The sequence below is a fragment of the Grus americana genome, chromosome 21 (genome assembly GCF_028858705.1).
Source record: "Grus americana isolate bGruAme1 chromosome 21, bGruAme1.mat, whole genome shotgun sequence".
Lineage (NCBI taxonomy): Eukaryota > Metazoa > Chordata > Aves > Gruiformes > Gruidae > Grus > Grus americana.
In genome coordinates, this window is record NC_072872.1 from 1,116,524 (window position 1) to 1,143,989 (window position 27,466).

The 27,466-nt window shown below is 66.9% G+C and overlaps 1 protein-coding gene across 3 annotated transcripts in view; it reads left to right on the forward strand.

The window, feature by feature from the left end:
• The first annotated feature begins 1,802 nt into the window (after nucleotides 1–1,802).
• Nucleotides 1,803–27,466, forward strand: part of HSPG2 (heparan sulfate proteoglycan 2) — a 45,415-nt gene continuing 19,751 nt past the window's right edge. For 2 of the 3 annotated variants that reach the window (XM_054849530.1, XM_054849532.1), the window contains exons 1-44: nucleotides 1,803–1,932; nucleotides 6,375–6,507; nucleotides 7,097–7,180; nucleotides 7,312–7,377; nucleotides 7,578–7,687; nucleotides 7,782–7,840; nucleotides 8,228–8,388; nucleotides 8,598–8,723; nucleotides 9,056–9,295; nucleotides 9,382–9,501; nucleotides 9,577–9,708; nucleotides 16,573–16,717; nucleotides 17,268–17,416; nucleotides 17,501–17,647; nucleotides 17,712–17,875; nucleotides 17,947–18,123; nucleotides 18,353–18,549; nucleotides 18,627–18,774; nucleotides 18,867–18,994; nucleotides 19,070–19,156; nucleotides 19,236–19,294; nucleotides 19,377–19,444; nucleotides 19,954–20,094; nucleotides 20,838–21,011; nucleotides 21,094–21,273; nucleotides 21,362–21,480; nucleotides 21,565–21,676; nucleotides 21,763–21,876; nucleotides 21,956–22,083; nucleotides 22,174–22,260; nucleotides 22,352–22,401; nucleotides 22,489–22,577; nucleotides 22,665–22,805; nucleotides 22,891–23,082; nucleotides 23,545–23,637; nucleotides 23,714–23,794; nucleotides 23,891–24,121; nucleotides 24,233–24,346; nucleotides 24,445–24,572; nucleotides 24,643–24,729; nucleotides 25,902–26,128; nucleotides 26,221–26,331; nucleotides 26,409–26,509; nucleotides 27,085–27,265. In XM_054849530.1, the coding sequence (XP_054705505.1) occupies nucleotides 1,873–1,932; nucleotides 6,375–6,507; nucleotides 7,097–7,180; nucleotides 7,312–7,377; nucleotides 7,578–7,687; nucleotides 7,782–7,840; nucleotides 8,228–8,388; nucleotides 8,598–8,723; nucleotides 9,056–9,295; nucleotides 9,382–9,501; nucleotides 9,577–9,708; nucleotides 16,573–16,717; nucleotides 17,268–17,416; nucleotides 17,501–17,647; nucleotides 17,712–17,875; nucleotides 17,947–18,123; nucleotides 18,353–18,549; nucleotides 18,627–18,774; nucleotides 18,867–18,994; nucleotides 19,070–19,156; nucleotides 19,236–19,294; nucleotides 19,377–19,444; nucleotides 19,954–20,094; nucleotides 20,838–21,011; nucleotides 21,094–21,273; nucleotides 21,362–21,480; nucleotides 21,565–21,676; nucleotides 21,763–21,876; nucleotides 21,956–22,083; nucleotides 22,174–22,260; nucleotides 22,352–22,401; nucleotides 22,489–22,577; nucleotides 22,665–22,805; nucleotides 22,891–23,082; nucleotides 23,545–23,637; nucleotides 23,714–23,794; nucleotides 23,891–24,121; nucleotides 24,233–24,346; nucleotides 24,445–24,572; nucleotides 24,643–24,729; nucleotides 25,902–26,128; nucleotides 26,221–26,331; nucleotides 26,409–26,509; nucleotides 27,085–27,265 (5,641 nt within the window). In that variant the 5' untranslated portion in view covers nucleotides 1,803–1,872. The remainder of the gene's footprint in view (nucleotides 1,933–6,374; nucleotides 6,508–7,096; nucleotides 7,181–7,311; nucleotides 7,378–7,577; nucleotides 7,688–7,781; nucleotides 7,841–8,227; nucleotides 8,389–8,597; nucleotides 8,724–9,055; nucleotides 9,296–9,381; nucleotides 9,502–9,576; nucleotides 9,709–16,572; nucleotides 16,718–17,267; nucleotides 17,417–17,500; nucleotides 17,648–17,711; nucleotides 17,876–17,946; nucleotides 18,124–18,352; nucleotides 18,550–18,626; nucleotides 18,775–18,866; nucleotides 18,995–19,069; nucleotides 19,157–19,235; nucleotides 19,295–19,376; nucleotides 19,445–19,953; nucleotides 20,095–20,837; nucleotides 21,012–21,093; nucleotides 21,274–21,361; nucleotides 21,481–21,564; nucleotides 21,677–21,762; nucleotides 21,877–21,955; nucleotides 22,084–22,173; nucleotides 22,261–22,351; nucleotides 22,402–22,488; nucleotides 22,578–22,664; nucleotides 22,806–22,890; nucleotides 23,083–23,544; nucleotides 23,638–23,713; nucleotides 23,795–23,890; nucleotides 24,122–24,232; nucleotides 24,347–24,444; nucleotides 24,573–24,642; nucleotides 24,730–25,901; nucleotides 26,129–26,220; nucleotides 26,332–26,408; nucleotides 26,510–27,084; nucleotides 27,266–27,466) is intronic. The other variant, XM_054849531.1, reaches the window with a different exon arrangement.

Sequence of the window (27,466 nt, forward strand, 5' to 3'; positions counted from 1 at the left end):
CCCTGTGCCCCCCCCAGCCCCGTATCCTCAATGCCCCCGGTGCCCCCCTATAGCGCCCTGTGCCCCCTATAGCGCCCTGTGCCCCCTATAGGCGCATGGTACACACCTATACCCCCTGCCCCCCCAGCAGCTGTGATCCCTATAGCCCCTATACCCCTCAGGCACCTGGTGCCCCCCCAGCCCCTGTGCCCCCAGACTCTCAAGTCCTGGTACCCCTATAGCCCCTATACCCCCCTGCACCCCACGGCCCCTCTGCCCCCAGCACGCTCCACACTCCCCAGTGCCCCCAGTTCCCCCTATAGCCCCTATAACCCCCCATGCCCCCTATAGCCCCCATAGCCTCCTGTGCCCCCTATAGCCCCCATAACACCCCTGCACCTGGTGCCTGACAGCCCCCTGTAAACCCCGTGCCCCCTATAGCCCCTGTAAATCCTGTGCCCCCTATAGCCCCTGTAAACCCCGTGCCCCCTATAGCCCCTGTAAACCCCGTGCTCCTTGTGTCCCCTATAGCCGCCATACTGCCCCATGCCCCTGGTGCCCCCATAGCCCCTTGTGTCCCCTATAGCCCCCATACCACCCCACGTGCCCGGGGGCTGTGGGGTCCCACGGGGGCACCGTGTGTCCCCTGGGCACACTCGTGTCACCCCTGTGTCTCCATGGGCACCTCCCACAGCCGCATCCCCAGCTACATGGCACGGATGGCGTCCCCACGCACCCCCGTGTCCCCGTGGCTGTGCACAGAGGTGTTCCCCGTATCTCCATGCACCCCCGTGTCCCCGTGGCTGTGCACAGAGGTGTTCCCCGTATCTCCATGCACCCCCGTGTCCCCGTGGCTGTGCACAGAGGTGCCCCCTGGTGTCTCCACGCACCCCCGTGTCCCCGTGGGTGTGCACAGAGGTGCCCCCTGGTGTCCCCACGCACCACTGTCTCCCCGTGGCAGTTCCCAGAGGAGACTCTCGTGTCCCCCACGGCACCCCCACTCACCCCTGTGTCCCCACGGAGGTTCCCAGTGGGGCCTCCCCATCCCTCACGGCGTTCCCACGCACTCGGTGTCCCCGTACAAGTTCACAGAGGTGTCCCGCCGTGTCCCCACGCACCTCGTGTCCCTCTGCAACTTCCCGGAGGTGCCCCCTCCAGGCACCACTGGGTGTCCCCACGCACCCCCGTGTCGTCTTGCAACTTCCCAGAGGTGTCCCCATGGTGTCCCCACGCACACTCGTGTCCCCCTGCAACTTCCCAGAGTTGCCCGATGGTGTCCCCACGCACCCCCATCTTCCCGTGTAAGTTCACAGAACTGTCCCACGGTGTCCCCACGCACCCCCATCTTCCCGTGTAAGTTCACAGAGCTGTCCCACGGTGTCCCCATGCACCCCCACGCCCCCCTGCAACTTCCCAGAAGTGTCCCCACGCACCCGCGTGTCACCGTACGAGTTCACAGAGGTGTCCCCACAGTGTCCCCATTGCCCCCCTTTGATCCCGTGCAACTTCCCAGAGTTGCCCGGTGGTGTCCCCACGCACCCCTTCGCCCCCGCGTAAGTTCACAGAACTGTCCCACGGTGTCCCCACGCACCCCTTTGACCCCCTGCAACTTCCCAGAGTTGCCCCACGGTGTCCCCACGCACCCCCGTGTCCCCCTGCAACTTCCCAGAGGTGTCCCCCCCGTGTCCCCACGCACCCCCGTGTCCCCGTACAACTTCCCACAGTTGCCCCCACCACCACCCCGCGCTCGTACCCGCCTCCCAACCCCCCCCCCCCCCCCCGTGGGCGCGCTCTCCCGGCCGGCCCCGCCCCGCGCGGATCGGGGAGGGGCGGAGCGGGGTCCCGGAGCGGGCCGGAGCGGCGGGGCCGGAGCGGCGGGGCCGGAGCGGGGCGATGGGGCTGCGGGACCCGGCGGCGCTGGGCGCCCTCCTGCTGCTCGGAGCCCTCCTCGGAGTGAGTGGGTGGGAGTGCGTGGGAGTGCGTGGGGGGGTGTCCCCGCGGAACTGGGGTGCCCCCGGGTCATGGGCGGGGGGGGTGGGTGGGGTGTCCCGGAACGAGTTGGGGTCCACGAGAAGGGTTGGGGGGTGTCCCGTCCCGTCCCCCCCGAGTTTGGGGGTTCTGGAGGAGTTGGGGTCCCTTGGAGGAGTCGGGGTCCCCCCGCGGAGTGGGATCCCCTGAAGGAGTTGCGGGGGTTGCGATGTGCCCGAAGGGATTTGGGCCCCCCCCCCCCCCGCCCCGAGCTGTAGGGGCTCGGGGGTCCCCGGCACCGTGCTCTGGTGCCGAAGGGAATTGGGGTGTCTGCCCCCCCCCCCCCGTGTACCGGGGGCACGCGTGGACCCCAGCATCCTGTGCTGGCCCCTCAGGGAATCGGGGTCCCCCCGGGCTCCAAGGAGAGGGGGGTCCCCATCTCCGTGCCCTGTCCCCTCTGGGAATTGGGGTCCCCCGTGACGCGCGGGGGGGGGGGTGTCCCCATCCCCGTCCCCTCAAGGACTTGGGGTCCCCCGTTCCCCGGGGTGGGGGGTTCCCCATCACCCCCAAAGCCACCCATGAGCCCCTGACCCTGGGGGTCGAGCTGTGCCCCCCCGGGACCCCACTGCCCCCCCTCACCCTGGGTGGGGGCCACCTATAGGGGCGCGTCCTGCTTTTGGGGTGCTGCCCCCCCCCCCATCCCCCTCTCCCGCCCCGGCTAAATTTAAAGGGTGACGGGTGGCGCCGCCACCCTAAAAATAACTCTCCCAAAATACCCCCCGGGGGGGCTGCGTCTGGGGGTGCCCCGGGGGGGGGTCACACCCAGCTGGGGTGCGGTGGGGGGGTGACACCTCTGGGTGCCCCCCCGGGGTGGGGGGCAAGGTGGGTTTGCGCCCTGGGGCAGGGCACCCCCTATCTGGGGGGGGGGGGGGTGTCTCCAAGCAGGGTGGGGGGCTGATGGTGATGTGGGGGGGCCCCCCGTGCCGGGGGGGGCGGGGGGGTGGTTTGGGGCTGGGCCGATGCCCGGGGCTGAGAACAGAGGGGGCCTTGTTGCTCGGGGCCATGCTGGCAGGGCTGCCCCCCCCTCCGTGGGGCTCCCACCCACGTCCCGGGGGGGGCCTGGTGGGGACAGAGAGGGGGGGTCCCACTTAGATGTGTCCGTGTCCCCCCCCCGCCCCATTCTGCTACGGGACGGGGGGATTTGGGGACACCCTGATGGGGTGGCACCCCCATATCCCCCCCCCCGGGATGCTGAGCAATGTGCCCCCCACTAAAAAAAATTGCAGGGGGGGTCCACCCACTCCACGGGGTGGGTTGGCGTGGGGGGGGTGTGATGGGGGTGCCCCCCCCCCCCGAGGGCTGCGAAGGGTTAATGTGGGGGGGCGGGGGCGCAGCAGGAATGTGCGATAAGATCGCCAGGCCCGGGGGGAAGGGGTGGGGAGAAGGGGGGGGGGGGCCACGCACACGCGTGTGCACGCACACGCACCCACCCGGGGCGCTGCCGGCACCCTCATGCTTGCATGCGCGCTCTTGCACGCTTGTGTGTGCTTGTGCACGCTCGCGGGCACGCTCGCGCCAGCTTTGCTTGCTCCCACGCCCCTGGGGAGCGGGTGTGGGAGGGGGGTCGTCGTGTTCCCCGTGGGGACCCTTGGGGAGATTTGGGGACACCCCCCCCCCCCCCCCGGGGCCCCCAGCGCACGTGGCCCCGCGCGCTCCCGGCTCTTTCCCATCGCCAAAGATGGCCCGGCCGGGGGGGGAGGAGGAGGAGGGGGGGGGGGAGGAAGAGCCGGCGGCCAGCCCGGACGCGTGGGTCCCCTCGGCGCCCCCGGGGCGTTCCCGCTCCCCCCCCCGCGGGGGGAAAAAAAAAAAAACCCCAGCGGGCTCTTTGGGGATAAATTAGGCAATGCCAGCAGGGAGGAATGCAGCGGGGGGGCGGACTTCGGGCCCCCCCTTGTGGCGTGTGTCTGCCGCCCCCCCCCGAGTGACTGTGACCCCGCAGCTGTTTTCACCCCCAAATCACCGGGGGCGGGCAGCGGGGGGGGGTTAGGCAGCTGCCTGTACCCCCCCAGGGACCAGCATCCCACCAGCTGTGCTGGCAGCACCCCCACACCACCCCCCCCCCCAAAGCCGGGGGTGGCTCAGCCCCGCAGCGGGGTCCCCTCCCTCCCGGGGGACCCCAGGGGAGGAGAAGGGGTTTTGGGGGGGGGGGGGGACAACACCTTGTAGCCACGACCTTGGGGGAACAATAAGACTGAGGGGGGGCTGCTATTAATAACACCCCCGGTTATTATTCCTGCCGTGCGTCACCTCCTCTTCCTCGCCCGGATGAAGTAAGGGGGGGACATCCAGATTTGAGGGGGAGACAGCCAGAGTTTGGGGGGGGGACACATCCAGGTTGTGAGGAGGGGGCAGATCCAAATTGGAGTGGGGGTGATGTCCCCCCCAATTTGGGGTGCGCGATTCCTCAAGCAAAGCTGCACGTGGGACAGGGTGGTGCTTCCTCACCCTCCTCTTCCTCGCACCCCCCCCCATTTTCCCCAGGGTGCGGGGCAGGATTTGGTCTGGCCAGTGGAAAATGTGAGCGGCGGCGGCGGCGTCCGGCCGGGCGCGGTGCCCCGGCGGGGGGAACCCAGGCGTCCGGGTGCGGGGCCACGGCGCGGGGAGGCTTCCGGTAACAGGAGAGGGGTGATTGTCCCCTCCCCGGCCACCGCCGGCGACAGGACGGGCAGCTGCCCTTCCGCCTGCCTGGGACGGGGCCCGCTGCCTGCCGGGGCTGAGCACCCACCCGCTCAGTGCATGAGTGGGGAGGTGGGGGCAGAGGACCCACACGCTCAGTGCATGTGTGTGTGTGTGGGGGGGGGGGGGCTGCAGCAGAGGACCCACACGCTCAGTGCATGAGTGGGGAGGTGGGGGCTGCAGCAGAGGACCCACACGCTCAGTGCATGAGTGGGGAGGTGGGGGCAGAGGACCCACACGCTCAGTGCATGTGTGTGTGTGTGTGGGGGGGGGGCTGCAGCAGAGGACCCACACGCTCAGTGCACGCACAGGGGAGTGGTGGCAGAGCACGTACACGCTCAGTGCATGTGTGAATGGGGGCAGTTGCAGAGGACCCACACGCTCAGTGCATGAGTGGGGAGGTGGGGGCAGAGGACCCACACGCTCAGTGCATGGGGGGGGGAGCTGCAGCAGAGAACCCACACGCTCAGTGCACGCACGGGCTCCTCCCTGCCTCGGTTTCCCCCTCCCAAGCAGCCGGGGCTGAGCTGGCACCCACGGGGTGCCCCCACCCAGCCCCAGACTCCCCTGGGGTGCTGGGTGTCCCCCCCCGCCGTGCGGGTGAGCGGGCACGTCCCCCCCTTTGTGCCCCCCCTTTGTGCCCCCCCTTTGTGTCCCCCCAGCGCCCGGTTAATCCCCGGCGTTTGTTTGCACAGCAAAGTGCTGCCCCGACGGATTCCGCGCCGGGCGCCGGGGGGGGCGGGGGGCACCCGCCACTGGCACCCGGGGTGCAAATGAGCGTGCAACGGTCACGTGTAGGTGTGCGCACGTGTCCGTGTGTCGGTGAACACGCGGTGGTGGTGCAAACGCGTGCGCACAGCGGCGTGTCGGTGGGCGCGTGCGTCCCCGGTTTGGCGTGCGAGCGGAGCGGCGCGAATGAGCGTGCACGGTGCCGTGTGGCCGTGCAGCCACATCGGTGCACGCACGTGGTGGTGCAAATGCGTGTGCGCAGCTGCGTGTTGGGGTGCGCACGTGTTCCTGTGTTGGCGCGTGCATGGCCGCACGGCACCGTGCACACGCAGCCCCGTGTCGGTGCATGCATGTCAGCGGTGCAAATGCGCGTGCACAACCACGTTGGTGTGCACACGAGTCCCCGTGTTGGTGCACACACGTGATGGTGCAAACACACATGCACAGCCACGTCGGTGTGCACGCGCGCCCCTGTGTCGTTGCACACGTAGCGGTGCAAATGCACGCGCACAACCGCACGTCAGTGTGCACACGCGTCCCTGTGTCGGCGCACACGTGCAGTCGTGCAAGCGCACGCGCACAGCCACATGCACGTCCCCGTGCCGGTGCACACACGCAGCGGTGCAGATGCCGGTGCACAGCCACGTGTCAGCGTGCACGCACCTCCCCGTCTGGGTGCGCAACTGTGCAAACGCACGCGCGGCCCGCACGCCCCCTCCGTGCGCCCGCACACGCGTGTGCCCGCTGCCGTGGCAGTGCCGTGGCAGCGCAGGAATGCGGTGAGTGGATGATGAGCTCATCGCCCCCCCCGCGCCGCGCCGGCCGTGACTCCACCGCGCAGCTATGCGGCCCCAGCGCTGCCAGCACCCACCCGCGTGTGTGTGTGTGCGCGCGCGTGTGTGCGCGTGTGTCCCGGGTGACGTGGCTGGGCACCCAGCGGGGGGGTGACGGGTGTCCCCCAGGTCACCCGCGGCACCCGGGGCTTGGCCGAGACCTCATTCCCCGAGGACACGGTGGCCGACCACGTCGGGGGGACGCGGGGACGCCGGTACTACGCGCAGCTCTCCGATGACGAGGACCTGGTGGCATCTGGCGGTACGGTGACACTGTGGGTGGGCGCCACCAGGGGTGGGTGTCACCATGGAGGGGTGCCACCAGGGGCTGGTGTCACCACAGGTGCCACACACGCTGTCCCTGTTGCAGATGACAGCGGGAGCTGGTGGCATCCCGTGGTAAGGTGGCACCGGGGGGGGGTGGGTGTCACCATGGGTGAGTGTCACCAGGGGTGGGTGTCACCAGGGGTGGGTGCTACCAGGGGTTGGTGTCACCATGGGTGCCACCTGCACTGTCCCCGTTGCAGATGACAGTGGGAGCTGGTGGCATCTAGCGGTAACGTGGCACCGGGGGGGTGGGTATCCCCCTGGGTGGGTGCTACCAGGGGTTGGTGTCCCCCTGGGTGGGTGTCAGCAGGAGTGGGTGTCCCTCTGGGTGGATGCCACCAGGAGTGGGTGCCACCATGGGTTGGTGTCACCATGGGTGCCACCTGCACTGTCCCCATTGCAGATGACAGTGGGAGCTGGTGGCATCCAGTGGTAACGTGGCACTGGGGGGGTGGGTGCCACCATGGGTGGGTGTCCCCTGGGTGGGTGTCCCCTGGGTGCCACCCATGCTGTCCCCATTGCAGATGGCAGCGGGGAGGACGGCAGCGGTGTCACCTGGTCACCGACGACCGCTACCCACGTACCCGCCGTCGGGTTGGCGCCCACCGGTAAGGGGACGCCGTGGGGTGTCACCCGCCCCCCCGGGCGTCACCCGCGTGTCACCGCTCTCAAGCTCTGTCTCTTCATCCTCCTCTTCCTCCTCTTCTTCCTCCTCTTCCTCCTCCTCCTCGGCGGGCAGCGCCCGGCCGCCCCCCCGCGCCAGCGGGCATGGTGGTGGCTGAGCCCGAGGACGACCCCCCGCTGAGTAAGTGACGCATTTGGGGACCCCCCCCTTGCTGCACCCCACTTTTTTCTCCCAGTGCTGTATATTGGGGAGGGGGGGTCACAGCTGGATGGGGGGGTCACAGCTGGATGAGGGGTCACAGCTGGATGGAGGGCTCACAGGGGGGTATTTTTTTGGGGGTGCAGGTGCCGCCCCCCCATTTTTTACCCCCTCCCCCCCAGTTTATTTCCGGGCGCTGGTGAACTTCACCCGCAGCATCGACTACAGCCCGCGGCTGGAGGACCCCGAATCCGAGGAATTTCGGGAGGTTTCCGAGGCCGTGGTGGATACGGTGAGGGGGGGGGGCACTGGGGGGGTGCTGGGGGGGGGGAGCACCCGGGGGAGCACCCTGACCCCCCCATTTTCTCTGTGCCCCCCCATATCAGCTGGAGTCGGAGTATTACAAGGTGCCCGGGGAGCAGGTGGTCAGCGTGGTCTTCATCAAGTGAGCGGGGGGTTTGGGGGGGCAAGGGGGGGTTTGGGGGGGCGGGGGGGGGGGTTGGGGGGGCAGGGGGAATTGGGGGGATAGGGAGGACTGGGGGGATGGGGACGTTTGGGGGGCTATGGGGAGGTTTTGGGGTGCAGAGCGGGGTTTAGGGGTGTGGGGGAGGTGGGGGTGATGGGGAGGGTTTGGGGGGTCTGGGGGGGTTGTGGGGATGGGGAGGTTTGGGGGAGGCAGGAGGGCTGGGAGGGGATGGGAAGGTTTGGGGGTGCAGGGGAGGTTTGGGGGTGATGGGGAAGTTTCGGGGGACAGTGAGGAGTTTGAGGGTGCAGGGCAGGTTTTTGGGGGTGCAGGGCAGGTTTTGGGGTGCTGACTCCCCCCCCCCCCCAGGGAACTGGACGGCGATGTCTTCGTGGAGCTGGACGTGGGCTCGGAGGGGAACGGGGACGAGGCGCAGCTGGGGGGGGTCCTGCGGGACCTGCTGGCTGCTGGCTCCATCGCCTCCTACCTCACCTCCCCCCACGGCTTCCAGTTCCGCCGCTTGGGGGCCGGTGAGCACGGGGGGGGGGCTTGGGGGGGCCCTGGGGGAGATTTGGGGGAGCCCTGGAGGATTTGGGGGGGCTATGGGGCGAGGGGGGGCTCAGAGCACCCATATTAACCCTTAGTCCATCACATCACCCGGTCCCACGATGCGTCTTGACCCCTCCCCGGTTTCTCTTGGGGGGGTCACCCTGATTGTGGCCCCCCCCCCCAAAACCAGTGACCCCCCACCCACGCGCCTGCACCCCCCTGGAGTTCACCTGCGGCAGCGGCGAATGCGTCGCCGGCGAATACCGCTGCGACCGCCGGCCCGATTGCCGTGACGCCTCCGACGAGGACGGCTGCGGTGAGAGACCCCCCCACAAACAGTCCCCCCACGGCACCCGAATTTCCCCCCATCACCCCCATAAACCCCCCTGCACCCCCATTTCCCCATAACCCCCCCGCTGCACCCAAATTCGTCCCCATCACCCCCTGTAACCCCCCACTGCACCCCCATTTCCACCCATAACCTCGCATAACCCCCCCACTGCACCCAAATTTCTCCCTAACACCCCCCGTAACCCCCCACTGCACCCCATTTCCCCCCATAACCCCCATTTCCCCCCCATTTCCCCCCATAACCCCCCCAACTCCCCCTGCACCCCCATTCCCCCCCATAACCCCCCATCCCCGCAGACCCCCCGACGCGGATGCCCCCCACCACCGCCCGCCCGGCCACCACCCGCCCGCTGAGCACCGTCACCGCCGCCGCCACCCCCCCACCGCGCCGCCCGCTCACCCCGCGCCCCCCCAAACCGCCGGTGGGCGGGTGCCAAGCGGGCGAAGCCGCCTGCGCCGATGGGCGCTGCGTCCCCCGCGATTACCTCTGCGACGGCGAGCCCGACTGCACCGACGGCAGCGACGAGGAAGCTTGCGGTGAGTTCGCGGTGCCACGGCGAGGATGGGGTGAGGGTGGGGGCACCCTATGGGTGCTGACCCCCCCCCCCCCGCCCGTCACCCAGGCACCCCCTCGCCCTGCGAACCCAACGAATTCAAGTGCCGCAACGGGCACTGCGCCCTCAAGCTTTGGCGTTGCGATGGCGAGAACGATTGCGGCGACGGTTCCGACGAGACTGATTGCCGTGAGTACAGCCGGGCTGGGGGACGCGCGCGGTGACGCGTTCCCGGTTGACGCGTGTCACTGTTCACCGCTGCAGCCACCAAGGCGCCCGGTGCGGCGTGCGGACCGGCGGAGTTTCGGTGCGTGGCGAGCGGGAGCTGCATCCGTGCCAGCTACCAATGCGACCGGGAGCCCGACTGCCCCGACCGCTCCGATGAGGTCGGCTGCGGTGAGTGACACCAGGAGGGGACATGTCGGTCAGGGGAGGGGACGTGGCGCGGCAGCACTGTGCCGGGGACGTTGCACCCGGGGACCTCATGCCATGGCACCGGGATGGGGACGCCGTGCCAGGGACCCCGTGCTGTGGCGCTGAGCTGGTGAGCGCGTGCCCAGGCGGTGCCGTACCGGGGACGCTGTGCCACGGCACGGTGCTGGGTGCTGTGCTGGGGACCCCGTCCCCAAGCTGGGGCCCGGTGCTGCTGACCGTGTCCCCCTGGGCTGGGGACCCCGTGTGTCCTGGTTCTGGCTAGGACAGAGTTAATTTTCCCGAGGAGCCAGGACGGGTGAGCCAAGCTGGCCGGGGCTATTCCATACCGTGTGACGTCATGCTCACCGTACAGGGCCATGCTCACCGTACAGGGCCATGCTCACCATACAGGGGGCCAGGCGGGGAGGGGGGCTCGGTGCCGCTCCGGGACGGTCTGAGCGTCGGTCGTCGATCGGTGAATCGCCTTGCATTCTGCCCCCGCGGTGAGCGTCCCCTTGCCAGCACCGCTGCTGCTGTTTCCCTCTCCCTCGTGTCCCCAGCTGTCCTTACCCCAACCCACGAGTTCTGCCTCTGTCTCCCCGTCCTCCTCCCCATCCCGCCGGGGGGGGGGAGCGAGCGGCCACGTGGTGCTGAGCCGTGGCTGGGGCTGAACCACCGCAGTCCTTTTTGGTGGGGCTCGAAGGGTTGAGATAACGACAGGTCTGAGCCGAGCGTGTTAAAACGAAGTTGCGATGAGTATTTATAACGTCATTTAAATGGTCGCTGGTCACAATGATGTCCTGTTCGCACGCGTGGCTGTGGTCCGTAAAGCCGTAGTTGCTCGGTGCAATCCCCGCGGCGCAGTTTGTCACCGCTGGGACGGGGGTTTGGGTTCTCATCTCCTAGTGCTGTGCGATCCCGACTTGAGATAACGGCGATGGGCGTGGGGTGGTATCTCTGTGTGGCATTGCTGTCATGCCCGTGCCTCGGACAACCGCTCTCCAAACTGATTAATAACAGCACCCAATCTATGGGGAGGATGGGACACACACCTTCTCCCACCCTTTCACCTCCCCTTTTCCCTCTTGGCTGGTCACAGCAGCTTTTGAGGATTTCGAATCCCCTGGGGATGTTCAGGCCAGCACGTTCCTATCGCTGGGTCTCCTGAAGGTGCTTCAAGTCCTGCTCGGGGTCACGAAAAGAGGTTTTAAGAATTATCACCCAGGGGTCTGCCCCCAGGCTGGGTAGTCAGGGCTGGCACGGCATGTGGGAGAGTGTGGGCAGGTATCTAGAGACCTTCTCACCCCCAATGGTTTGGAGCTTCACTCCTGAACAACTACAGGACCCTGATAAAGTGGTGGAATATTTGAAAGGAAAATGCTGTGGGGATTCCAAGGAGACACAACTTACTGCGCTGTGCTGGGCCCTGGCCATGATCTACCAAACACTGCTGGATAGTAGGTGGTGCCATCAGGGGGAGAGAGGGAGAACAGACCCACGGGCACGGCAGATACCCCAACCACCATGACAGGCACTGCAGGTGAACCAAGAAACCAACCCGTACTGGTGTCAGTCGCCCCTGTACACAAGAAGAAACACACCAAGAAGTCGGTTCGCTTAGTGAAGGATGATGGTGAACCGGAACCATCACGAGAACAAGAAGAAGAGCCAGAACCAGAGGTCGTCACCCGATCCCTGTCCCTGAGCGAGCTGTGAGATATGAGAAAAGATCTCAGCCGCCTTCCAGGGGAGCACATCCTTACCTGGCTGCTCCGATGCCAGGATAACGGGGCCAGCAGCCTGGAACTGGAGGGCAGGGAGGAGGCAGCTGGGATCCCTGTCCAAGGAAGGGGGCATCGACAAGGCAATTGGGAAGAAGGCGCAGGCCCTCAGCCTCTGGAGGAGACTCCTGTCAAGCGCGAGGGAAAGGTATCCCTTCAGCGAAGATGTCGTATGTCGGCCAGGCAAGTGGGCCACCATGGAACAAGGTCTCCAGTCCCTGAGGGCATTGGCTGTGTGGGACATGGTTTACTACGACCCGGACGACGCGCAGTGACCCACAGACCCTGATGACATCCAGCGCGCACGACCCACGGGGCGGAAGTTTGTACGGAGCGCACCATCATCCTACGCCACGATTGATACCGCTAACGCGTTTTCCTCAACGCCTTTGGCAGCAGAGTGCATGGCACGGCTTGTGTTCACTCGGAGAGGTGTCCAGGACACCTGGAACCGACTGTCCTGGGGGGAAACACAGCCCCACCGGTGGCCATGGGCTGATCCAGGGTGTGCTGGAACAGGGTGAAGCTCCAGAGCACCTGCAGTACATTGATGACGCCATCGTACAGGGCAGCACAGCAGCAGAAGTCTCTGAGAAAGGGAAGAACATAGCCCAAATCCTGCTGAAAGCTGGTCTCGCCATAAAATAAGGTCAAGGGGCCTGTGCAGGAGATCCAGTTTTTAGGAATAAGATGGCAAGATGGGCGTCGTCAGATCCCAATGGACGTGATCAACGAAATAGCAGCCATGTCTCCACTGACCAACAAAAAGGAGACACAGGCTTTCGTAGGCGTTGTGGGTTCCTGGCGAATGCACGTTCGGAATGGCGATGTCATTGTAAGCCCCCTCTAGCATGTCACCCGGAAGAAGAACGATTTCAAACGGGGCCCTGAGCAACGACAAGCTTTTGAGCAAATTAACCAGGAGATAGTTCATGCGGTGGCCCATGGGACAGCCCGGGCAGGACCAGATGTACAAAATGTGCTCTACACTGCAGCCGGGGAGAACGGCCCTGCCTGGAGTCTCTGGCAGAAAGCACTGGGGAGACTCGAGGTCGACCCCTGGGGTTTTGGAGTCGGGGTACAGAGGATCCGAGGCCGCTACACTCCAATGGAAAAGGAGATATTGGCAGCACATGAAGGGGTTCGATCTGCTTCAGGGGCCATAGAATCCCAGAGTGGTTTGGGTGGGAAGGGACCTCACAGCCCATCCAGTCCCACCCCTGCCATGGGCAGGGACACCCTCCACCAGCCCAGCTTGCCCAAAGCCCCATCCAACCTGGCCTTGAACACTGCCAGGGAGCCAGGGGCAGCCACAGCTTCTCTGGGCACCCTGTGCCAGGGCCTCAGCACCCTCACAGGGAAGGATTTCTGCCTCACATCCCATCTCCATCTCCCCTCCTGCAGCTTCAGGCCATTCCCCTTGGCCTGTCACTCCCTGCCCTTGTCACCAGCCCCTCTCCAGCTTTCCTGGAGCCCCTTCAGGGACTGGAAGGGGCTCTAAGGTCTCCCCGCAGCCTTCTCTTCTCCAGGCTGAACAACCCCAACTCTCTCAGCCTGTCTCCATGGCAGAGGTGCTCCAGCCCTCGCATCATCTTCATGGCCTCTCTGGACTCGCTCCAACAGCTCCATGTCCTTCTTGTCCTGGGGACCTCAGAGCTGGACGCAGAACTGCAGGGGGGTCTCACGAGAGCGGAGCAGAGGGGCAGAATCCCCTCCCTCGACCTGCTGGTCACACTGCTGGGGATGCAGCCCAGGACACGGGTGGCACTGAAGCCCAGCTGCTCCTGGCACCCCGACTGCTGGTGCTGGGCTGGGTGTTCCAAGGGAGGTCCCCTCCACACATCATGCAACCGATGCTATGGGGAGTAAGTGGGCTGCATTGATCACACTGCAGGCTCAAACAGAAACCCCCTACCACCCAGGAATTCTGGAAGTGATCATGGACTGGCCAGAAGGCAAAGATTTCGGAATGTCGCCAGAGGCGGAGGTGACACATGCTGAAGAAGCCCCACCGTATAATAAACTAACAGAAGATGAGAAGCCATACGCCCTGTTCACTGATGGGTCCTGTCGCATCGTGGGAAAGCATCGGAGGTGGAAGGCTGCTGTACAGAGTCCTACACAACGAGTTGTAGGAGCTGCTGAAGGACAAGGTGAATCGAGGCAATTTGCAGAGGTGAAAGCCATCCAGCTGGCTTTAGATATTGCTGAAAGAGAGAAGTGGCCGATGCTCTACCTCTCTACTGACTCATGGATGGTGGCCAATGCCCTGTGGGGGTGGTTACAGCAGTGGAAGCGGAGCAACTGGCAACGCAGAGGTAAACCCATCTGGGCTGTTGAATTATGGCAAGATGTTGCTGCCCGGCTAGAGAAGGTGGTCGTGAAAGTACGTCACGTAGATGCCCCCGTAACCAAGAGTTGGGCCACTGAGGAACATCGGAACAACCAGCAGTGGATCAGGCTGCCAAGACTGAAGTGGCTCAGGTGGATCTAGACTGGCAACATAAGGGTGAATTATTTATAGCGCGTTGGGCCCATGACATGTCAGGCCATCAAGGAAGAGATGGAACATGCAGATGAGCTCATGATCAAGGGGTGGACTTGACCATGGACGCCATCTCACAGGTCATCCATCAATGCGAAACATGTGCTGCAATCAAGCAAGCCAAGCGCGTTGCCTCTCTGGTATGGAGGACGATGGTTGAAATATCAATATGGGGAGGCCTGGCAGATTGATGACATCATACTCCCACAAACCCGCCAAGGCAAGCGTTACATTCTTACAATGGTGGAAGCAACCACTGGATGGCTGGAAAGATATCCTGTGCCCCATGCCACTGCCCGGAACACCATCCTGGGTCTTGAAAAGCAAGTCCTGTGGCGACATGGCACCCCAGAGAGAATCGAGTCAGACAACGGGACTCATTTTCGGAACAACCTCCTAGACCCCTGGGCCAAAGAGCATGGTGTTGAGCAGATGTATCACGTCCCCTGTCATGCACCAGCCTCTGGGAAAATCCAGCGCTACAATGGACTGCTAAAGACTACCCTGAGAGCAGCGTGGTGGGACCTTCAAACATTGGGACACACATTGAGCAAAGGCCACCTGGTTAGTTAACTCTAGGAGGTCTACCAACCGAGCTGGCCCTGCCCAGTCGAAACTTCCGTGTCCTGCAGCAGGAGATAAAGTCCCCCCAGCACGCATGAAGGACATGCTGGGGAAGACAGTCTGGGTCAGCGCTGCTGCGGGCAACACCAAGCCCGTCCTGGGACTGCTTCTGCTCAAGGACCTGGGTGCACCTGGTGGGTCATGCGGAAGGATGGGGAAGTCCAACGTGTGCCTCAAGGGGATCTGATTTTGGGTGAGAACAGCCAATGAATGAAATGTTAATCACTACATAACCCTCCCACTGTATGCCGTCACCGCGACAATCGCGATACCAGGAATCACCCAAATTAACGAAGGATGGACCGTGATGGAACTGAGCAAAGTGCCACGATGGTGGAACCAGAACCGACCTCGGCAACAACCGGCGCCCAGCAACTCCCGTGAAAATCAACATCTTCAACGCGCAGACCGCGAGCATGGACCACGCCGGGTACCCCAGCCGCGACGCTCCGGGCGCAGCGTGCAGCAACCCAGCAGCACGCACCACCGCGCCTGTCCCGAGAGACCGTGGTGACAGGTGGAGCCCCAAGTGACGGACCCAAGGAACTCGAGGGACATGTGAGAGGGACGGCCGCGGCCTGGGGGAGCGATGCCTGAGTGGGAGCTGAGGGCAGGGAGTAGGGCTGGATGAAACCCCCACACCTCCGTGCGGAGAGCTAAACCACGTCACCGTGCCGTGGCACGGCGCTGGGTGCCATGCTGGTGGCTCTGTCCCCAAGCTGGGGACCCTGTGCTGGGGCCCCCGTCCCCAAACCACACCATGCTGGGAACCCAGTGCTATGGCACGGCGCTGGGTGCCGTGCTGGTGACTCTGTCCCCAAGCCGGGCTGGGGAACCCCGTGCTGGTGACCCTGTCCCCAAGCGGTGCCACGCTGGGGACCCAGTGCTGGGTGCTGGATGCCATCCTGCTGACTCTGTCCCCAAGCTGGACTGGGGAACCCCATGCTGGTGACCCCGTCCCCAGTCCATGCCATGCTGGGGACCCAGTGCCACAGTGCTGGGTGCTGGGTGCTATGCTGGTGACCCTGTCCCCAAGTGGTGCCATACTGGGGACCCAGTGCCGTGGCACAGTGCTGGGTGCCATGCTGGTGGCTCTGTTCCCAAGCCGGGCTGGGGAACCCCGTGCTGGTGACCCTGTCCCCAAGCGGTGCCACGCTGGGGACCCGGTGTCATGGCATGGTGGTGGGTTGCATGCTGGTGACTCTGTCCCCAAGTTGGGGACCCGGTGCTGGTGACTGTGTCCCCAGGTGGTGCCACAATGGGGACTCTGTGTCATGGCACGGTGCTGGGTGCTGTGCTGGGGACCCTGTCCCCAAGTGGTGCCATACCAGGGACCCGGTGCCGTGGCACGGTGCTGGGTGCTGTGCTGGGGACCCTGTCCCCAAGTGGTGCCATACCAGGGACCCGGTGCCGTGGCACGGTGCTGGGTGCCGTGCCGGTGGCTCTGTCCCCAAGTGGTGCCATGCTGGGGACCCAGTGCCGCGGTGCTGGATGCCACGCTGGTGACTCTGTCCCCAAGCCAGACTGGGGAATCCCATGCTGCTGACCCCGTCCCCCATCTGTGCCATACTGGGGACCCGGTGCCATGGCATGGTGGTGGGTGCTGTACTGGGGACCCTGTCCCCAAGCTGGGGACCCCTGTGCTGGGGACCCTGTCCCCAAGCAGTGCCATACTGGGGACGTGGTGCCATGGCACGGTGCTAGGTGCCACGCTGCTGACCCCATCCCCAGTCCATGCCATGCCGGGGACCCAGTGCCACGGTGCTGGGTGCTGTGCTGGGGACCCTGTCCCCAAGCGGTGCTGTACTGGGGACCCGGTGCCGTGGCACGGTGCTGGGTGCCACGCCGGTGGCCGTGTGCCTGGGCGGTGCCGCGCTGACGGGGGGGTGCGGGCAGTGCCCCCGCAGGTGGTGACGCTCCCGCGGGAGTCGGTGCGGGCGGTGCCGGGGCAGACGGTCACCTTCACCTGCGTGGCCACCGGTGTCCCCACCCCCATCATCACCTGGCGCCTCAACTGGGGCCACACCCCCAGCAGCCACAGGTGGGGGCGGGGCCTCGGGGGGCGGGGCGATGGGTGTGGTCCGGGGGTGTGGTCTGCAGGGGAAAAGGATGGGGCCCGGGGAGGGGCTTGGGGAAAGGGGTGGGGCTTGTTGGGGAGGGGCCTGCGGTGGGAGGGGCCTGCGGTGGGAGGGGCTCGCACTTGAGGGAGGGGTCTGTGGGGGCGGGGCTTGTGCGTGGGGCTGGGGCGGTGGGAGGGGCTTGTGCTTTGGGGGAGGGGTCTCTGGTGGTGGGCGGGGCTTGTCCATGGGGTGGTGCTTGTGGGGGCGTGGCCTGTGGTGATGGGCGGGGCGTTCAGGGCAGGACTCCCAGCAAGGGGCGGGGCTTGCATGGGGCGGGGCTTGCATGGGGCGGGGCCTGGGCACATGCAGCGGGGCCCTGCTCCTCTCCTGGTCCTGGGTGCTGGGTGCTGGGCGTGCTGGGTGTGCTGGGTGTACCGGGTGTGCCAGGCACTGGGTGTGCTGGACACCGGGCGTGCTGGGTGTGCTGGACACCGGGTGTGCTGGGTGCCGGGTGCCAAGCGTGCCGCACAGGGTGTCGATCGTGAGCGAGGCCGGGCAGGGCACACTGACCATCCGGGACGTGAAAGAAGCCGACCAAGGCGCCTACACGTGCGAGGCCATCAACACCCTCGGCATGGTCTTCGGCATCCCCGACAGCATCCTCACCGTCACCCGCCCCGGTGAGTGTGCCCCGCACTGCCCTCCCCTCCCCATCCCACCCCCCCCGCCACAGCACCGTCACCGTCACCCACCGTCTCCTGCAGGGCCATGCCCCGAGGGCCACTTCCAGGTGACGGGGACGTCCCGCTGCCTGCCCTGCTTCTGCTTTGGCGTCACCACCGCCTGCCGCGCCACCGCCCGGCACCGGCACCGCCTCCGCCTCCGCTTCGACCGCCCCGACGACTTCAAGGGTGAGTTCTGGGCACAAGGGACGGGGGACAAGGGACGTGCCAGGCGCTGAGCATCTCCCCGCAGGCGTCAACGTGACGGTGCCGGCCGCGCCATCCTCGCCGGCACTCTCGGCCACCCAGCTCCACGTGGACGTGGGCGCCGAGGAATTCCAGCTCCTGGATCTGTCCCGCCGATTCCTGGCCCTCGACGCCTTCTGGGCGCTGCCAGAAGCCTTCCTTGGGGACAAGGTGACACCGGGGTGGGGACGGGGCTGGGGATGCCGACGACACGGCCGCTGACAGCCTGCTGATGCCGCCAGGTGGATGCCTACGGGGGAGCGCTGAGCTATGGGGTGCGGTACCGGCTGGGACGGGGACCCCCCGAACCCACCGCCCACCCCGACGTGGTGCTGCGGGGCCACGGGCGGCAGCTGCGGGCGCGCGCCGGGGCCACCCGGCCTGACGTCCTCAACCGGCGGCATGTGCCCTTCACTGAGGTGGGTGGGAGCCGGGCGATGGCGGTGCGGGGTGATGGGTGGTGGCGGTGGTGGTTGATGGCGGTGGTGATGGGTGGATGATGCTGGTGGTGATGACAGGTGAGTGATGATGCTGGTGATCATGGTGGTGGTGGTCATGGTGGTGGGTGGGTGATGGTGATGATGGTGGGTGGGTGATGCCAGCGTCGGCGGCACCCTGGGGTGACACCCCGTGCCACCATCCCGGCAGGACCACTGGGAGGATGAGGAGGGTGCCCCGGTGAGCCGGGAGCTGCTGCTGCTGGTGCTGCAGGGGCTGGAGGGCATCTTCATCCGGGCGGTCTACGACGGGCGCATGGCCAGCGTGGGGCTCAGCGACGTGGCCATGGATGTCACCAGCCCCGGTGACGCCGGCCTGGGGCCGGCCGGGGATGTCGAGGAGTGCAGGTGACCTCCGGTAATGGGATCGCGGGCTCGGTGCCACCACCGCCGCGATGCCACCGTCAACGCCTCTGTGTCCCCAGGTGCCCTGTGGGCTACGCGGGGCTGTCGTGCCAGCGATGTGCCGCCCGCTTCGAGCGGGTGACGAGGGGACCCTACCTGGGGACCTGCTCCGGCTGCGGCTGCCACGGCCACTCCAGCACCTGCGACCCCGTTTTCGGGCACTGCTTGGTAAGGAGCGGGGGGGTTGGTGGTGACAAGGGGACGGGGACGCGGCGTGGTGTCACCACCCCCCCCGTGCCACGTGTCGCACGCCCCACCAGAACTGCCAGCACAACACGGAGGGTCCCCAGTGCGAGAAGTGCAAACCCGGCTTCTTCGGCGACGCCACCAAGGGCACGGCCACCGCCTGTCACCCGTGTCCCTGTCCCTACACCGAGCCAGCTCGCAGGTGGGTGCCAACCCCGGGGACTCCCCCCACCCCGAAATGTCACTGCCCCAGCGTCACTGTCATTGTCACCCGCAGGTTTTCGGAGTCGTGCTTTTTGGACACGGACGGCCAAGCCACCTGCGACGCCTGCGCACCCGGTTACGCCGGCCGCCGCTGCGAGAGGTGAGGGGGGGTCGGGGTCCCTATAACCCCCCCCTTTCCACCCAAGACCCCCCCACCCATCACCCACCCATCCCCATAGGTGCGCCCCGGGCTACGAGGGAGACCCCATCCAGCCGGGTGGCAAGTGCACCCCAATCGGTGAGTGGTGGGTGCTGGTTGTGGGGAGCCCCCCCCCACCCCCCCCAGGGGTGCCCCCCACCCTCACCCTCGCTGCCCGCAGGCCAGGAGCTCGTCAAGTGCGATGCCCGCGGGGGCAAGGACGCGGCCGGCGGCACGTGCCACTGCAAGGTGCGGGCAGGGCACGGGGAGGGGAGAGAGGGGCTGGGTGCTCCTGTCCCCCCCCACGCCCAGTCTGATCCCTGGGGCACCCAGTGCGACCCCCCCATGGCACCCAGTCTGATCCCTGGGGCACCCAGGGGGATCCCCCATAGCACCTATTCTGACCCCCCCCGACACCCAGCCCAATCCCAACGGCACCCGGTCCGACCCCCCGTGGCACCCAGTCCATTCCCTGTGGCACCCCGTCTGACCCCCCCCAGCACCCAGTCCGACCCCTGTGGCACCCAATCCAATCCTCCACAGCCCCCATTGCACCCTCCCATGGCACCCAGTCCAGCCACCCACTCCCACCCCCCACCCCCCCATTTCCACTCCCCAGCAGCCTCCCCGCACCCCCCTCCCCACCCCAGCACCCCATTTCCCAGTCCCCCAGCACCCAGCTGGCCCTATCCCCCCCCCCCCCACCCCGGCACCCCCCACCCCCCGACACCCCCACCCACGGCTCCCACCCCCCGCAGCCCAACGTGCGGGGGCGGCTGTGTGACGCCTGCGCCGCCGGCACCTTCCACCTGAGCGCGGCCAACCCCGAGGGCTGCCTGCAGTGCTTCTGCATGGGCGTCTCGCGGCACTGCGCCAGCTCCGCCTGGAGCCGCCACCAGGTACCCGGCCCGCGCCGCGTCACGTCCAGCTGCGCCGCGTCACGCGACGTAGCGCCGTGCCGTGTCGTACCACGTAGCGCCGTGCCGTGTTGCGCCGCGCCGTGCCGTGGCGTGTCCTGCCCTGCTGTGCCGTGTCCTGCCAAGCTCTGCGTTGTTGTGCCGTGGCGTGCTGTGCCATATCGTGCCACGCCACGTCGTGTCGTACCACGTAGGGCTATGCCATATTGTGCCGTGCCGTGCCGCGTACTGCCGTGCCATGTTGTGCCGTACCGTGCTATACCAGGCCGTGCCTTGTTGCGCCATGTAGTGCCACGTCATGCCGTGCCACATTGTGCCACGCGGGACCGTGCCGTGCCATGCCGTGCCATGTTGTGCCGTGCCATGTCATGCCACATGTTGCCATGCTGTGCCGTGCCATGCCGTGTAGTGCCATTCCGTGCCATGTCATGTCGTACGGTGTAGCGCCAGGTCACGCCATGCCGTGCCACATCGTGCCGTGCCATTATATGCCATGTTGTGCCGTGCCACGCCATGTTGTACCAACCCATGCCGTACCGTGCCATCGTGCGCTACATCGTGCCAATCTACGCCATGTCGTGCCAATCTATGCCATGTAGCGCCATGCTGCGCCGTGTCGTGCCATGCCGTGCCGTGTCACGCTGTGCCATGTCGTGCTATGCTATGCCACATGGTGCCGTGCCGTGCCGTGCCCATCACCAAGCCCCTTCCCGCTCCCCCTCCAGGTCGTCCTCACCTCCGAGGAGTCACCGCCGTTGCCCCTGGCCACCTTGGCCGGCACGGAGACGGCCAGCGGCGCCCGCTTCTCCTCCCCGCGGGAGCTGCTCTTCGACACCTTCCAGGACCTGACCCGCGACGTCTACTACTGGGTGCTGCCGGCACCCTTCACCGGGGACAAGGTGCCAGCGCCGGGGCCGGCTGGAGGGGACAAGGGGGACGTCCCCACGCCCGGCTGAGCCCTCGCTGCATCCCGCCCCGCAGGTGACGTCATACGGCGGTGAGCTGCGGTACACAGTGACGCACCGGGCACCGGCGGGCGCCCGACCTTTGCCGCGCCAGCCCGACGTCCTGCTGCAGGGCAACGGCATCCTCCTGGAGCACTTCTCTGATGCCAGCCCCCCCTCCGGTGTCCCCACCACTGTCACCGTGCCCTTCCGCGAGGTGAGGACCGCCGGGTATCGTGTGTGTGTCCCCCCCGGCCCCGGGATGGGGTCGGGGACGCGGCAGTCACCCCCCGGTTGTGCCGCAGCGTGCCTGGCGCCGGGCGGATGGGCGCGACGCCACCCGCGAGCATCTCCTGATGGCTTTGGCCGACGTCGACCTCTTCATGATCCGGGCGTCCTACGCGGATCAAGCGGAGGAAAGCAGGTACTGGGGAGAGGGGAGGGGACGCCGGGGACGGGGGGACGGGGGGCGGACAGGGCGGTGGGGACGTCCCCTCTCGCTCCGCAGACTGGCTGACGTCAGCCTGGACGTGGCGGTGCCGCACGCCACCGGCCGCCCGCCGGCGCTGGAGGTGGAGGATTGCGCCTGCCCAGCCGGTTACCGCGGTGCCTCCTGCCAGGTGAGACCCTCGGTGTCCCCTCACCCCGGCGCTGGGGACGCGGAGCGGTGGCCCACCCCCCTGTCCCCGTGTCCCCCCCCCCGCAGGACTGCGACACCGGCTACACCCGCAGCACCGCCGGGCTCTACCTGGGCACCTGTGAGCCCTGCCAGTGCCACGGCCACGCCGGCGAGTGCCACCCCGAGACCGGTGTCTGCCAGGTGAGCTGGGGACGGTGAGGGGACACCCCGGGGACCCCCGTGGCGGTGCCACCGACGCCCCCCCCCCCTTCCTTTGCAGGGCTGCCGGGATCACACGGAGGGTGCCCAATGTGACAAGTGCCAACCCGGCTACTACGGTGATGCCACCCGGGGCACCCCGGGCGACTGCCAGCCCTGTCCCTGCCACGGACCCCGTGGGGACACCCAGTAGGTGGCCCCCCACCCCACCCCCCCGCAGTCCCCTCCATCCCTGGGGACGCCAGCGGGGGCTCAGCCGTCCCCGTGTCCCCCCCGCAGGGTGACCACGAGCTGCTTCGAGGACACGGACGGGCAGCCCACCTGCAGCGCCTGCGCCCCGGGACACAGCGGGCGCCTCTGCGAGAGGTGCCAGGGGACCGTGGGGCGGGGCGGGGTGGGTGGGTTTTGGGGTGCAACTCCCCCTCATCGGCTTGTTTTGGTACCCCCCCACCAATAGGTGCTCGCCCGGGTACATGGGGGACCCGCTGCGGGGAGAGCCGTGCCGAGGTGAGCTCCATGGGGAGGGCACGAGGGGGTGTCCCCGCGGTGGCACTGAGGGGGCCATGCCTAACTGCTGTGTGTCCCCCCCTGCAGAGCCGGGCGTCCCCGTCGGGCAGTGCCGGTGCGACCCACGCGGCAGCATCGGCGAGGGCTGCGACGCCGACGGGCAGTGCCGCTGCAAGGTGAGCCCTGTGTGTGTGTGTGTGTCCCACCCTGGAGGGGGTGACAGGACGATGTCACCCACCCTGTGGGTGTCCCACCCCCTCCAGGCCAACGCGGAGGGTCCCGGCTGCGCCTCGTGCCGTCCCCACCATTTCCACCTGAGCGCCAGCGAGCCGGCCGGCTGCCTGCCCTGCTTCTGCATGGGCATCGTCCAGCACTGCGCCAGCACCGCCCGCGCCCGCGGCACCGTGAGTGTGTCCCCCCACGCCCCAATGTCCCCGGGGTGTCCCCAGATGTCCCCGAGCCCGCTCACCCCGTATCCCCATCCCGTAGGTCCGGACGCCCTTCGGTCCCGGTAATCCCCAGGGATTCGCCCTGGTGAACCGGCAGCGCAGCACCCGGGTGGGCACCGGCTTTGCGGTGGAGCCGGGCACCCCCCAGCCCCGTTTGACCTACAACCGTTTCGGGGAGCTGCCCCCCGACTCCTACTACTGGCAGCTGCCGCCCCCCTACCAGGGGGACAAGGTAACGGGGTGACCCCGCCCCGGGGACAGGGGTGCCCATGGGAGCACCCAGCCTGCCGGCGCCTGCACCCGCTCCCCATGGGCACCCCTGGGTGCTCACCTCAGGGTTCTGTCAGAGGGGGAGGTGGGTGCAGCCTCCCCCATCTCCTGCCTTTTCCTTTTTCCTCTTTTCCTTCCTCTTTTTTTTCCTTCTCCCTCCCCCTCCCCATTCCTGCCCTATTCCCATCCCCTTCCTCATCCCCTCCCTGTTCCTCTTCCTCTTCCCTTCCACTTTCCCCATCCCCATCCCCTTCTCCCTTCCCCATCCCAATCCCTGTCCCATCCTCTTCCCTTTCACCCTCCCCATCCCATCCCCTTTCTCTTCCCTTCCCCGTCCCTGTCCCATCCCCATCCCATCGTGTCCCATCCTCTTCCTCTTCCTCTTCCCTGTCCCCATCCTGTCCCCACCCCGTCTCCCATCCAGGTGGGCTCCTACGGCGGGCGGCTCCGCTACACCCTGACCTACACCCCGGGGGGGCAGGGAGCCCCCCTGCCTGACGCCGACATCCAGATCACGGTATGGGGGTGCTTGGCGGGAGGGGGACACACACGGGGTGATGCCGGGACCCCCCCTGACCCCCCCATATCCACAGGGCAACGACATCACGCTGGTGGCGTACCAGCCCGACCTGCCCCCGCGGACCCCCCAGGCCTTCGAGATCATTTTTCGGGAGGTAGGAGGGGGCGAGTGGCTTTTGTCCCCGACGTCCCCCGTCCCCGCGACGTGCCAGCGAGTACCCTCCCTCCCTGACACCCCCCTCCACCCGCAGCAATACTGGCAGCGGCCGGATGGGCAGCCGGCAACGCGGGAGCATCTCCTGATGGCTTTGGCCGACCTGGACGAGATCCTCGTCCGCGCCACCTACTCCACCAGCACGGCCGCGTCCAGCATCGCCGACGTCGCCATGGATACGGTCGTGCCCCCCCAACCTGGCCTCCCCCTGGCCCCCGAGGTGGAGGAATGTCGCTGCCCCCCCGGGTACCACGGGCTGTCCTGCCAGGTGAGCCCCCAGCGTCCCCCCGCAGCATCCCCCCCACCTTCCCAGGGATATTTGGGTGTGGGGGGGGGTGTCACAACACTGAACCCCTCCTTTCCCCCCCACCCCTGGCAGGATTGTGCCCCCGGTTACACCCGCACCGGGGGGGGGCTGTACCTGGGGCACTGCGAGCTCTGCGAGTGCAACGGGCATTCGGAGAGCTGCCATCCCGAGAGCGGCGTCTGCTCCGTAAGTCTTTACGTTAGGCGGGTGGGTTTTGGGGGGCTGGGGTCTCATCCCAGCTGTGCACCCCCAAATATTTGTGCCCCGCCCCCCCTTCCTCCCAGGGATGCTTGCACAACACGGCCGGGGATTTCTGTGACCAATGTGCCCCCGGTTTCTACGGGGATGCCACTGCCGGTACCCCCGAGGACTGCCAGCCCTGCGCCTGTCCCCTCCCGTACCCCGAAAACCAGTGAGTGCCAGCGCCGGGGCGGGGGATGCCGGGGAAGGGGACGTGCCCCCACCTCGCCCTGTCCCCGCAGGTTCTCCAGGACCTGTGAGAGTTTGGGAGGCGGCGGGTACCGCTGCACCGCCTGCGAGCCGGGCTATGCCGGGCAGTACTGCGAGCGGTGAGGGCTGCGGGGGGGCGGCCAGCACCCCCAAATACCCACTCCCCCGTACCCAATCCCATATACCCACCCCATATACCCACCCCGATGAGTTCACCCCCCCATACCTACTCTGATGTACTCACCCCCATGGGCTCGCCCCAATATACCCATCCCAATATACTCCCCCTGATATGCTCACCCCGATGGGCTCACCCCGATGTGCTCACCCCGATACACCCACCCTGATATACCCACCCTGATACACCCACCCCGATGTGCTCACCCTGATACACCCACCCCGATACACCCACCCCGATACACCCACCCCGATACACCCACCCTGATATACCCACCCTGATATACCCACCCTGATATACCCACCCAATGTGCTCATCCTTCTCCCCGCCCCGATACACCCACCCCAGTGGGCTCACCTCAATATACCTGCCCCAATATACCCACCCCAGTTTGCTCACCCCGATATACCCGCCCCGATATACTCACCCCAAAGTGCTCACCCTGATATACTCCCCCTGATATACCCACCCCAATGTGCTCACCCCGATATGCCCACCCCAATACACCCACCCAATGTGCTCATCCTTCTCCCCACCCCGATGTGCTCACCCCAATATATTCACCCTGCTGTGCGCATCCTTATACCCACCCTGACATACCCACCCTGATATACCACCCCGCTATATCCACCCCCATGGGCTCACCCCAATACATCTGCCCCAATATACCCACCCCAGTTTGCTCACCCCGATATACTCACCCTGATGTGCTCACCCCGATATACTCCCCCGATACACCCACCCCGATGTGCTCACCCTTGTACCCACCCTGATATAGTCACCCTGATGGGCTCACCCCAATACGCTCATCCCAGTATGGCCACCCTGACATACCCACCCCGATATACCCACCCCGATATACCCACCCCAGTGGGTTCACCTGACTGTGCACCCCAATACGCTCACCCCGATACACCCCCCGCCATACCCCTCCCGATATACCCACCCCAATATACCCCCCCAATATACCCACCCCGATATACCCCCCAATGGGCTCACTCCACTCTATGCACCCCGATATACTCACCCAAAGGGCTCACCCTGATATACCCCCCTGCCATACCCCCCGATATCCCCCCCCCCCCGATACTCACCCCCTCTATCCCCCTGCAGCTGCGCCCCCGGCTACGCGGGCGACCCCACGGCGCGGGGGCAGACGTGCGTCCCGGTGGGTTCCCCGATCCCGCTGGCCGTCCGTGTGCACCCGCCGCGCACCACGGTGGCACAGGGCAGCGCGGTCACCCTGCGGTGCCAGGCCAGCGGCGACCCCCCCTTCTATTACCACTGGGCGCGAGAAGACGGGCGACCCCTCCCCGCGGGCGCCCAGAGCCGGCGACAAGGTATTGGGTGGCTCCGGGTGTGCGTGGGGGGTCACCGGGGTGTCCCCATTGCAGGGGGGACACGGGGTGTCACCCGCGTGTGTCCCCCCCAGGCGAGGAGCTGCACTTCGCCAGCATCCAGCCCTCCGAAGCCGGCGTCTACGTCTGCTCCTGCCGCAACCTACGGCACAGCAACGCCAGCCGCGCCGAGGTCATCGTCACCGGTACGTCATTGTCACCGAGCGGGGCGGGGGGGGCACACACGGGAGGAGCGGGGCTCAGCTCTCCCATCTCGGCGCAGAGACCCCCGGCAAAGCCATCACCGTCACTGTGGAGGAGAAGCGGGTGCAGCGGGTGAAGCCCGGGGCCGACGTCACCTTCGTCTGCACCGCCAAGAGCAAGGTGAGCCGAGGGGGCACGGCATGGCAGGGGGGTGTGTGGGCACCCTTGGGTGCGCACGGGGACGTGCAGGGCACATGGGTGCCCATGGGGCCGTGCAGGGCACAGGGACACCCCTGGGTGCCCACCTGGTCAAAGAGGGCACAGGAGCACCCTTGGGTGCCCATGGGGACGTGCAGGGCAGAAGGACACCCATGGGTGCCCACCTGGCTGTGCAGGACGTTCAAGCGCCCCCGGGTGCCCCCAAGGCCCCGCAAGGCATGTGGACACCCCTGGGTGCCCACCTGGTCCTACAGAGCAGAGGGACACCCCTGGGTGCCCACGAGGACATCCAGGGCAGGTGGGTGCCCACGGGGTCACGCAGGGCACGGGGACACCCTTGGGTGCCCATCCAGCCACGTGGCCCCCCCCCAAACACCCTCGGGTGCCCGCATGCCTCTACGGGACACACCGACAGACCTGGGTGCCCACCTTTCCCCCCCCACGGGTGCCCCATCCCCTCCAGCCCCAGCGGCCCCCCTCGCCCGCCGCGTGCCCGTCCCCGTGGCCTCAGGCCTCTCCGTCTCTCCTCCCGCCAGTCGCCCGCCTACACCCTGGTGTGGACGCGGCAGAACCACGGCACGCTGCCGGCCAGCGCCGTGGACTTCAACGGCATCCTCACCCTGCGCGGCGTGCGGCCCGAGGACGCCGGCGTCTACGTCTGTACCGGCTCCAACATGCTGGACATGGACGAGGGCACCGCCACGCTCTACGTCCAGGGTGAGCAACGGGCACGCTCGCCGCCCAGACGCCGGGGCGATGGGCACACTCGCTGCCCAGACACTGAGGTGATGGGCACACTCGCTGCCCAGACACCGGGACGATGGGCACACTCGCTGCCCAGACACTGAGGTGACGGGCACGCTCGCCGCCCAGACGCCGGGGCGATGGGCACACTGTCCTGAGACCCACACCCTCTTG